This window comes from Loxodonta africana, chromosome 3, assembly GCF_030014295.1.
Source record: "Loxodonta africana isolate mLoxAfr1 chromosome 3, mLoxAfr1.hap2, whole genome shotgun sequence".
Classification (NCBI taxonomy): Eukaryota; Metazoa; Chordata; class Mammalia; order Proboscidea; family Elephantidae; genus Loxodonta; species Loxodonta africana.
In genome coordinates, this window is record NC_087344.1 from 53,874,870 (window position 1) to 53,887,189 (window position 12,320).

The following is a 12,320-nucleotide window of genomic DNA, read 5'->3' on the forward strand; positions in this document are numbered from 1 at the left end:
CCCTGAGACTGTTGCTGAGACACTAGAACCAAGCCTACCCCGAGATCACCTTTTTGTGAAACAGCAGAGTGGCACACAAAATAAAGGATATTACTGTAAGATCGGTGTCCCACTTAAAAACCAACAGTACGAGACCAAAATGTCAACAATTTCTCAAAGGTAAAGATGAGAAGATGGGGGCAAAGAAACTAGAGCACTAGAAAGGGAACAAACAGAGCATAAAGAGAATGTTGACACATAATAAAAAACCTAACTAATGTCACTGAACAATTTATGTGGAAGTTGTCAAATGGGAACCTCACTTGCTGGGTAAACTTTCACCAAAGACTCTATAAAACATTGTTTAAAAAAAAAAAATGATTCTATAGTTAAAAACTTTTCCTGAAAGAAAGTCCAGACCCAGGTGATTTCACTGGTGAATGCTTCCAAGAATTTATGGAAGAAATAATACCAATCTTACACAAACTCTTTCAGAGAACTGACAAATGGAAAACGATTCTTGACTTATGAGTCCAGAATAACATGAACATCAATCCCTCACAAGACATTTCAAAGAAAGAAAATTACAGGACTGAACAAAATAGCAAACCAAACCCAGTGATATAAAGGTTAACATAGTATAACCAAGTGTCTCCCACAAGATTGGTTTAATAATAGAAAAATCAAACAGAACAAAAATGACAACAACCACATAAACAAGTAAATGGATGCAACGAAAGCAACTGGAAAATTTTTTTAAAAACCAAAACCAAACAAAACAAAAACCACTTCCCCAACCTGGGAGCCTACAAGAAAAATTAGCTTGGAACTGAGAGAAGGGCAACCAAAAAAAAGACCCGCTGCTGCCGAGTCGATTCCAATTCATAGTAACCCTACAGGACAGAGTAGAATTGCCCCATGAGTTCCCAAGGAGCACCCAGTGGATTCAAACTGCCAAAGTTTTGGTTAGCCAACATTTTGGTTAGCAGCCGTAGCACTTAACCACCACGCCACCAGGGTTTCCAGAGAAGAGGGGAGGAAAACAGAAGCAGTTGCTGAGAATGTAACCTGGTTAATACATTTCTTCCTTTATGACTAACGCTTTTGGTGTCCTATTCAAGAAGTGTTGGTCGACCCCACATTATGAAAAATTTTGTCGTCTAAAAATCTTTCAGGTGTTATTGTTTGCATTTATACCTACAGTTCAGTTGATTTTTGTATAAGATACAAGTCCTCTGTGTAAGATATTCGTCAAGATTCGTTTTATTCTATATGGACTTCCAGTTGACCTTTGGTTGAAAAGATAATCCTTTCCTCCACTATAAAGAAGTGTCACCTTTGTCATAAATCAGGCAACCGTGTATGTGTGGATCTGTTTCTGACCTCTGGTCTGTTGCATTAATTTGTTTAACCTTGCACCAACACCCCACTGTCTTAATTATCATAGCTTTGTTGTTATTGTTCGGTGCTATGGAATCGATTCCAACTCATAGCGACCTCATGTACAACAGAACAAAACACTGCCCAGTCCTGCGCCATCCTCACAATTGTTGTTATGCTTAAGCCCATTGTTGCAGCCACTGTGTCAATCTATCACGTTGAGGGTCTTCTTCTTTTTTGCTGACCCTCTACTTTACCAAGTATGATGTCTTAGTTACCTAGTGCTGCTATAACAGAAATACCACAAGTGGATGGCTTTAACAAAGAGAAATTTATTTCCTCACAGTCCAGCAGGCTAGAAGTCCAAATTCAGGGCTTCAGCTCCAGAGGAAGGCTTTCCCTCTGTCGACTCTGGTAGAGGGTCCTTCTCATCAATCTTTCCTAGTCGAGGAGCTTCTCAGCATAGGGACCCCAAATCCAAAGGATTCTGCTCCCGGTGCTGCTTTTCTGGTGGTATTAAGTCCCCCTGTCTCTCTGCTTACTTCTCTACTTTACATCCCAAAAGAAACCAGCTCAAGACACAATCCATCCTGTAGATTAAGTCCTGCTTCATCAACACAACTGCTGCCCATCTCTCCTCCACCCTCATTAACATTATAAAGGCAGGATTTACGAAACACAGCAAAATCACTTCAGATGACAAAATGATGGACAATCACACAATACTGGGAATCATGGCCCAGACAAATTGATACACACATTTTGGGGGGACACAATTTAATCCATGACAATGTCCTTCTCCAGGGACAGATCCCTCCTGATAACATGTTCAAAGTATGTGAGATGTAGTCTTGCCATCCTCACTTCTAAGGAACATCCTGGTTGCACTTCTTCCAAGGCAGATTTGTTCATTGTTTTGGCAGTCCATGGTATATTCAATATTCTTCTCCAACACCACAATTCAAAGATGTCGATTCTCTTCGGTCTTCCTTATTCGCTGTCCAGCTTTCGCATGCAAATAAGGCAATGGAAAACACCAGGGGTTAGGTCAGGCGCACCTTAGTCTTCAAGATGATGTCTGCTTTTCAACGCCTTAAAGAGGTCTTTTGCAGCAGATTTGTCCAATGCAATGTATTGTTTGATTTCTTGACTGCTGCTTCCATGGTCGTTGACCGTGGATTCAAGTAAAATGAAATTCTTGACAACTTCAATCTTTCCTCCATTTATTGGTTCAATTGTGAGGATTTTTGTTTAGCTTTACAATAAGCCATATTGGTGAAAATCCTCTAACTTTGTGCGTTTTCTTCAAGATTGCCTTGGTTAATCTCAGTCCTTTACATTTTCAAATAAAGTTTAGTACCAGCTTGTCAATTCTGACACATACATAAAAAATCCCTCTGGAATTTTTGACTGGGGTTATATTGAATCTAGAAATCCTGGTGGCATTGTGGTTAAGTGCTACGGCTGCTAACCAAAAGGCTGGCAGTTCGAATCCACCAGGCGCTCCTTGGGAACCCTACGTGGCAGTTCTACTCTGTCCTATAGGGTCGCTATGAAACGGAATTGACTCGACGGCAACGGGTTTGGTTTGGTTTGGGTATACTGAATCTGGAAACCCTCATGGCGTAGTGGTTAAGTGCTACGGCTGCTAACCAAAAGGCTGGCAGTTTGAATCCACCAGGCGTTCCTTGGAAACTCTATGGAGGCAGTTCTACTCTGTCCTGTAGGGTAGCTATGAGTCGGAATTGACTCGACGGCACTGGGTTTTTTGGTATACTGAAGCTAAGAAGCCCTGGTGGCACAATGGTTAAAGTGCTCAGCTGAAAGGTTGGCAGTTGGAACCCATCTAGCAGCTTCACAGGACAAAGACTTGTCAATCTGCTTCCACAAAGATTGTAGCCAAGAAAACTCTATGGGCAGTTCTACTCTTTTACATGAGGTCACTGTGAGTCAAAAACTGACTCGACAGCACCTAACAACAACAACATATTGAATCTATATCAATTGAAGACAATGGTCCTCTTTACAATAAGTCTTTCAATCCATAAACATGGCATATTCCTTCATTTATTCAGGTCTTCTTTAAATCCTCTCAATCAGGTTTTATAGTTTTCAATGTACAAGTCTTGTACATCTTTCACACTTACTCTTAAGTATTTGATTTTTTTGGTGTTACTCAAATATCAAGAAATCATAAACAATTAAACACAGGGAACAAAAAGGAAAAAAATAAAAGAGATATTAAGAGACACCTATTTAATTGGAGCTCCAGAAAGAGAAATAACAGAAAACGAGGCAGAATCAATATTTGAAAAGATAAATGGATAATAATTTTTCAGGACTAATAAAAGACACTAATCCATATGTTCAAGAATCCGAAAGACTACCATGCAGGACAAATGTAAAGAGATCCATCTTAGACATATCCTGATAAAACCACAAAAAACAATGACAAAATAAAGATCTTAAAAGCAGCAATAAAGACGTGCCCTTCAAAGGAACAATAGTTCTAACAGGTGACTTCTCATTAGCAATAACAGAAGCCATAACACAATGGAATACCATTTCAATTTGTTGAGGGGGAAAAAACTGCCAACACAAAAGTTTATACCCATCAAAAATACTTCCACAAAATATGAGCTAAATAAAGATATCTGACTGACAAAATCTGTAACCAGCAGACCTCGCTAAAGGAAAATGTAAATGACATGCCTCAGGAAGAAAGATGATACTAGATGGAAGATCTGAGATGCACAAAGAAATGTTGAGTACAGAAAGAGGTAACCACGTGAGCAAAGCTAAATAGACATTGATCACTTAAACTACATAAAATAAGAATTAACATCTTGAGGGCTTTAAAAAAATTAAAACACAAAAACAATAGCATCTAAATTGATAAGAAGGTGCAAAGTCTTCGAAGTTCTTCATATTATTCAGGGAAAAGTTATGGCTATTATTAGTTAAATTTAGTTTTGGATAAGTTAAGTAAGTACGCGTGTCGCATTGAATAATATAATCACTAGAAAATTCGAAACACAGTGAATAGGCTCTGAATTCACAGAGTTGTAAAAAAAAAGAAAGAAAAAGGAATGCAAAAATAACAATCGACCCAAAAGAAGGCCACAAAAGATAGAAACAGAGCAAACAGGAAGCACAGAATAAGTAGTAGACATAAATTCAAATGTATCAGTAATTAACATTAATTATAAATGAACTTATTGTTTTAATTAAGATAAAGGTAATGGGGTTAAAACTTAAAAATCAATAAATTTCAAAAACAGAAATCACACAGACCACATTATCTGAACACAATGGAATGAAGCTAGAATTCAAATTAAGAGAAAAATATATTAAGTAAAAAAAAAACCCTTAATGTTAAGAAGCTAAAAGACAAACTCCTATAGAATATCATCAGTTAATAGAGCCAGGGGTTCTTTTCACCCAAAGAGGTGTTGCAAAGCAGATCAAGTTGAAGCAGTAGGACACAGGAGCTACAGGAGACACTCTTTGATGCCCTCTTAAAATGTCTCTGATGTCTGACTGCTTCCACGATTTTTGTTCTGACAGAAATCATTCATTTCAAAATGCTGACTCATTATTTCTACACTAAAGTGAAAACCGTTGGCTTCAACAAATTCAACAAACATCATATCACAGTTGTTATTCTTAGGTTTTTCTTCCTCCCCTTGCATTTCTCTAGTCACCTCTTGGTTAAGAATACATTCACTCCACCAATCCACTTACCAAACGCCACCACAATTTCTTGAGGAATGGGTTAGGATTTTATAGATTACTTTCGATTTGCTAAATCCTCAATCATTGTTATTTCTAGACACAAACATATTATTTCTCCTTTACCTTATAAACATGCTGAACAAGGAGCCAGATCTATTTTATACTGAATAACTATCACTAGAACGGTGCCACTTATAAAAAGGATGTTACATAATGAGTTTACCGGTAACAATGAAGAAAGATTTGAGGAAAAAGGATACATACTTTTATGAAAACCACTTCACACTTACTACAGGATTTAGGGGAGCCTTAAGAGAAAAATCACCTTCTAGTCTCTCTGCAACAGATTTGATATAATTCTAATTAGGACAAGGAAGACAGATCTAGAAAACCTCCTAAGATTTTAAGCTGCTTCACTAGTCTATTACCTTTATATTGCAAAAGTAATACACTGCTCTCACCATTTCACCTCCTGCAATCATCCCATTGCTGAAATATTCTCAATAGGAAAGCCTCTCAACTATGAATGACTCGGTCCTGACCTGTTGCTGGTGTGGACATCGCCCTCTGCTTCCCCTTCTCCTTCTCCCTCTGAGCCGTCTCCCTCCTGGTGCCCAGTGGTGGTGCTGATGGCACCGGTGCTTGAGCTGACACTTCCCGGACCAGCTGGATGTCCCTCAGCTGTGGCATCACCATAAGCACTGCTCCGGCCAGATACTAGAGGGAAATGGTTTAAAAAAAGCACAAATCAACTCCCAGGGCGTAATGGAATCCAATGCCTTCAACAGTTAGAAGGTAACTGGTAGCTTTCGAATTTTTTTTTCTTCCATGTGAAGGTAAATAAGGACTGAATTCATAATCTTGGCTCCACAGCATTCTGCTCAATTATCCTCAGAGCAGCCACTCATCCTTCTACAGTATATACGATCTACCTACAACAACCTTAATCTCAGCTGCTGACCAACTTCCATCTCACACTCCAGAGGAAACTTACACTAATACGGGAATCTAAAAATTACCAGCTACTCTTAATCTCCTCCACAAAAAATTTTCATACCCAATTTTTAACCACAGATTGATTTACAAGGTCAAACCAGAATGACTTTGCCATGCTTCCTTACTCCAGAGCCCCACATTGTCAGCTAGTTTAATTGTGAGGACAACCCATACGTTAACAGTGACATCATCAATAGGACTCCCCAAAGTCCAAAGGAGGATGGGATTCAAGGTTACATCATAATTTACCAGATTAATCATGATTTGAGGTTGTACACGTCATTGCTTTCTTCCACTAACAGATAATTAAAAGCCGCTTGTAAAATATTTCAATATTAATCCCACTGGGCTTAGCATAGAAGCCCTGGCGATGCAGTGGTTAAACCGCTCAGCTGCTAACCAAAAGGCCGGCAGTTCAAACCCACCAGCCGCTCCATGGGAGAAAGATGTGGCAGTCTGCATCTGTAAAGATTTATAGCCTTGGGATCCATCTCTATGGGGCAGTTCTGCCCTGTCGTATAGGGTCGCTCTGAGTTGAAATCAACTCAACAGCAGTGGGTCTGGTTTGGTTTCACTGAACACTTGAAACCCCAGAGTTGAGGGCAAATGAATTCCACAAGGGAACATAAGACTTTCAGTAAGTTCCCCAAACTTCCTTTTGCTGAATCCAATCCCAGGACCCAAGCAGGGACTCCCATCTGTCCCCACCCTCTGCACAAGGAGATCAGGACGCCCGGGCACATTACCACTGTGCTCTCCGGCCACGGAGTCCACGGCGCTTCCCCCGCTCTCCGAGCCCACACTACCACCATGGTCAGCAGGAGAGGTCCGCAGCGTGGAACCATCAGTTGCTGCTGTGCTGCCCTCGTCGTCTGAGGCTGGAGCTGAGAGAGTAACGAGAGCTGTTACAGGCAAAAACCCCTCCTTGGGGCAAAAGCATCAAACCGCATAGTGCAGAGGACACAACGCAGTTTACATATCCTGTTGTCAAAGAAAAAAAGGAGAGATTGGCTTTGCTGGTTAATCACTAACAGGAACGAACACTATACACACTGCATTGCAAACAGTACTTAGACAGAAGTGAAAATCCAGTTCCCTGGGCATTTCCTTCGCTGTTATATTACAGTGCAAGTAGGACAGTGCAGAGATTCGACAAGAATCTGTGACATAAACGCTAAGTTTTCTAGCTAAAATGCTTCATGTCACCATTGTCTAGGTGTTACTGACACGTGCTGAGAGATCAGAAAGTAGTCAATACCATTCAAAGCACAGAACTCTGAATTTTAATGAGATTTGTTATGAAGTCAATTTGTGCTTTATGTTAGAAAGTCCGTTTTCATGAGCTCTGAAATCAACCCTGTTTGGTTTTTTATCAGGTAGTCCAGGGGAAGCTCACTGGGAAATTTTACACCTCCTAATCAACCTCATCAGATGCTAAAAATGAAGCAAGGAAATTCCCCAGAGACAGCCACAGCATCCAGGATCAGGGCTGAGCTGAGACAGGAGGAAAATGCCGGATGAGATACATGGGGGAGGGAAGCCAAGACAGCCACAGAGCACAGTGGGAACACAATTTGCACAACATGACAGTGACCTGAAAACCCAAATGACAGCAACTAAAGAGACCTAAGAAAAACAACAAGCCATGGCAGCACATCAGAGGGACAGCCAATTTCTCCCTTTCTTACCTACCCACGGTAAACCTCTTAAAAGAAAAAGAAAAAGAAAAAAAAAAAAGGAAAAGAAACAAATACAGGGAAACACCAGTCTGAAAAACTATAAATCAACCCTGAAGTTACTCAGGGACTAGTTTTCCATGGACTATTCAGGTGTTCCATCTTTCTCCATTTAGTCCAATTCTCTACTCAGTAATTTTATTTTCTTATTAGATTAGGAAAAAGATTGAAAGTAAAGACAAAAGGAGGTTTAAAATTTCCTACAAATTTTAGTTATCCACAAAAACCCTACCTCCCCAGCTCACAGATGCCTGATGGTTGGCCACACTGACCGAGAATTCTGAAGCAAAAAGTTAAAACGTACGATCTCAATTTCCTGTCTCCTTTCTAATACCGTCTAAAATGTTTCTGGCAAAGAATCCTGAGAGCTGAAATTTAAGCCCTATAGCTGATCAACCTGCAAGCCTCTCTCTTGGCCTTTCCTCAGGGAATCAGCTGAAGCCAGGCAGCATGCAAGGTGTAAGAAAGCGGAGCCATGAGTGCCTTTGCCAAGCTGTGTTGCTAAGCCTTCCACACCCGTATTTCTAAAGCGAAGGCAGAAGCAGGAAGTCCAGAATGGCCTGTCAAAGCAGCTGCCCATTACACTCTCACAGCACTGGAAACCAGGCCTTAGGGTCCTGGGGCCCTCAGCCGTGCTCCTTGCTGTGGACAGTTACCTGATGCTGTGGTGTCAGAGAGGGTTCCTGCGTCCAGAGAGGAAGAGCTGGGTGCCTGGCCGGACAGCCCCAGGCTCTGTAGGCCCAGGGCACTGCTGCTGCTGCCTGGGAAACAAGTGGAGAGTGAGCACAACATCCCCTCCAGGCCCCATCCACAACACTGTTTTGGCCACCTGCTACCCTCCCGAGTCTCTAAGCACCAGCGTGTGACCTCCCCTGGCCTAGAGGAAGTTAATCAACAGGCTTTGCTGTCTACCCATCAAGTCTGGTTAGAGAGATGGTAGAGGACTTCCTTTTGTTTAGGTACGACACAGGCTGGAGGAATCTAACAGATTTGGGAAGAAATAATTCAACAGATCAACTAACAGAGTTTATAAAATTGGCTCCCAGAGACTGAAAATCCCACCACAATCCCTCTCACTCTCCACCTGTATCTCTAGACAGCTCTCACCCAGATCAACCTCTCCCCAAATCTCGGGACAAGCTAAGTCAGCTGGATTATCAGTAACTGCCAAACCCTCTTTCCTGTACAAGGCCAATGGGTCACTTCATTCCTGGCATAGCCTTCTACCTTGTTGGTCCTGCTGCAGGCTCAGGGCAATGGCTAGTTCAACCATGGTCTCGTCATCTGCATCAGGCGGGATGTCCAGCATGGGGGGGAAGCCCTCTGCACCTGCCAGTAGGGCCTCCAGGGGAGAGGGGTTGCCATTGTTGACATTTTCAGCTGTCTCCAGGACCATCGACTCAGACTGCAGAGAGAAAGCTCTGTCAGTGTCCCATGGTAAATGGTAGCTTTTGGAAGTCCACTGAATAAGAGCTAGAGGAGAGTTCTGAAGCTCCTCCTCCCCTCTCCTGCTGCCAGAGACTCACCACCATCTCAAAATCTCCATGATCCACCTCACTCTGTTCCTGGCTTTCCTGACGGATGTGACCACCATTCGGAATCCCTGATGACTGCATTTTCTCATCTGCATCATCATCGTCATCATCGTCCTTGTCTCCTGAGTCAAAGAAACCCCAGTCACCTAAAGATGCTTGCTCTTTTCTCCCCTGGCATATGGTATGAGAAGTCACGCAGCAACAAAAACCCAAGACAAGCTACCAGCTAAGCACCCTGTGCATTAGAGGAAAAACTCCAGGGCGCTAATGCCTGGCCTGTTCTCTTGTTTCCTGGACCTAGCAGAATCTGGGAAGATGAGGTTGGCAGTGAAAGTCTGCCCCGCTTAGGAACAGATTTTTTCAACTGATGAAGAAAAAAACAAAACTTTGGATTCCAAAAGGAACTTCCACAAAGCAGAGAAATCTAAGACCAACAGGTCCCATGAGCTCCCACCAACTCTCTCAGGAGACCTTGGGCAAGACAGGGAAAATAATACAATTGAGATATTTACGTTATCTGACATGGAAGCTTGGAGAGTAAACTCACTACTTTTTTCCAAAACGACAGGGTCGGTGAGATTTTCACATCACATAATCATTATGAGAAGAACCAGAACTGGAATGTAAAACCAGTAAATGGAAGCTGAGGACACCACTACAGGTTCTGCCTGGACCCACTTCTATGTGAAGGTGGGGAGGTCTTCTAATAAGGAATAAGTCCAGGTTAGACTCCTAATTGTCAGAACAGGATAAAAATCCCACTTTCCACTTGATGGACTGTTAAAGCATGTGAATATGCCCTGTACTTTAGGTTCCTGCCAGAGAAAAGAGCTACAAACTGTTGCCTGCTTTGTCAAAAGTTTAGATAAAATGATATTCAAGGAAGTTTGCCTGAAAGTCACAAAGCTGCACACATTCCTCTAGACCTGTGCTGTCCCCTGACATGTGGCTGCTGAACACTTGAAACATGGCTGATCCAAACTCAGATGTGTGGTTAATGTACTACATAGACCAGATTTTGAACACTTAGTACAAAAAAAAAGGTAAAATATTCCATTAATAATTTTTGATATTGACTACATGCTGCAATATTTTTGATACATTAGATTAAACAAATTATTAATAATCTTACCTGTTTCTTTTTATTTTTTATAAAGTGGCTACCAGAAAAATTAAAATTACATACATGACACATTGTATTTTCCATTGAGTAATACAATGAAAATGTAATGGATAATAAAAATATGAAAATGTAATGGATAATAAAAATACCCAGACATTTGAAATTTACCTCTGATCAAACCAAGTGACAAGAGAGTTACATAGTAAGCTGTTACTTGGACACCTTGTAAAATTGCTTTTACTAAAATACAAAATGCTATGCTCTTGGCTTGTGTACAAGTGTGGCACAGGGAAAGCTTCCTGAAATTTGCTACCAAACTTCTTGTAGGTCAGTCCACTGAGGTTATTGCCCATTATGTATTAAAATGGACCCTTAGTGAAAAGCTTCTGAGTCAGGAAAAAGTATATTTTTCCTGAAAAACAGCTATTTTTTGTCTTTGGTCACTGTGATTTTTGTAATTGTTCTTATTTTGCTATGGCTCTTAGGAAGCGTTCAGCTAAATATATTAACAACCATGTAGGACTTTGTGGTGTAGATTTTCTGTGTACTGATTTTTATCCTGGGTATTATTTTACTATTGCACCCTTATTTTCCCATGTCCTGGATTTTCTTTATTTTTATTCCACTTACTATGTATATTTTTATATACCTTAAATCTTTATGGAATAAGATTGAGTTAAAAACTTGATAAACAAGAATCTCCAGAATCTTGGTCCACACCCACAGCATATCCTAAAGCTATGCCTCCCTTTTCCCCTCCCCAACACACACAAACACAAGCCTAAACCCAGACCTCACATTACCCATTGGAGTGTTGCTTCGAGGGGAGGAGGGCAATGTCACATGTCTCCGTTTGTTCCTGGGCCTTAGGACTCGAATTAGAGCTTGTTTACAAGAGAAGCTCACAGCAGGATCCTGAGGTTTAAAAGGAAGCTGTCATGCTTAAGTTTGATACTATTCATGAAACTCTATAAAACACTTTTCCTCTCTTGGTCAATCATTTGCACGCATCTGAAGATCTATCTACTCTCAACTGCAGCCCAGCTTACCAAGTTCATCATTTAATCCCTATTTATTTCCAGACTTGGTACATATAAGACCCATTCGCTACATTCTTTTCTCTCAGTTCCTGGTAATAGATAGGCAAATTATTTGCTCCCGAAATCACCTTGGCTCTCTAAAAATGAGCTTTGGCTTTTCCTCAGGTGATCAGGCTCTCAGCGCTCATCTTAGCTCTGTGCTAAACTGCTAACCCTGGAAACAGAAATCGTGATGTACTACTTTCTCATTCATTCATGCGTTCATTTAATTAATCCTTACTGAACATAAGCTGCACTGCAAACACCATTCTATTCTCTGAGGATTCAGAACCAAACAAGAAAAGACAAACTACATCCCCTTTTCAAACTTTTCTCTTCCACGGAATGAACAAGACCTTAGAGTTTTTATTGATACTCAAAACTATTCATTCCTATCACCTTAAGTCCATTTTATTTCATTAGCTTAGCAAACTACAAAAAAAAAAAAACCTTCTAGACACCCCCAGGATGGTAAGAGGTATCTGGGATTATAATGATACGTACAGGACACAACAGCATCTGCATATAGATCCTGGATGCTGTGTTAATACAGTCCAGCTCACAAGTGCAGTATCCATGGATAATGTCTACCAGAGCATTGACAGTAGCTTCAATATGAGTCAGGCCTAAAAAGGGGAAGAATATTATAAGAAAATGTGGTGGGAAAACCTCTACCTACTTGAGAGTCTGAGACAAAAGTGCAAATTCTTATTCCCACATAAAAGTCAGGCTAACAAAAAAATGACAAGCACGCACA

The 12,320-nt window shown here is 40.9% G+C and overlaps 1 protein-coding gene across 9 annotated transcripts in view; it reads right to left on the minus strand.

Moving 5' to 3' along the window:
* UBR4 (ubiquitin protein ligase E3 component n-recognin 4) overlaps nucleotides 1-12,320 on the minus strand; it is a 140,177-nt gene that overhangs the window by 62,234 nt on the left and 65,623 nt on the right. For 7 of the 9 annotated variants that reach the window (XM_064281379.1, XM_064281376.1, XM_064281378.1 and 4 more), the window contains 7 exons: nucleotides 12,068-12,189; nucleotides 11,288-11,399; nucleotides 9,353-9,483; nucleotides 9,054-9,231; nucleotides 8,483-8,587; nucleotides 6,837-6,974; nucleotides 5,637-5,811 (listed from right to left, as the gene is read on the minus strand). In XM_064281379.1, the coding sequence (XP_064137449.1) occupies nucleotides 5,637-5,811; nucleotides 6,837-6,974; nucleotides 8,483-8,587; nucleotides 9,054-9,231; nucleotides 9,353-9,483; nucleotides 11,288-11,399; nucleotides 12,068-12,189 (961 nt within the window). The remainder of the gene's footprint in view (nucleotides 1-5,636; nucleotides 5,812-6,836; nucleotides 6,975-8,482; nucleotides 8,588-9,053; nucleotides 9,232-9,352; nucleotides 9,484-11,287; nucleotides 11,400-12,067; nucleotides 12,190-12,320) is intronic. The other 2 variants (XM_064281374.1, XM_064281375.1) reach the window with 2 other exon arrangements.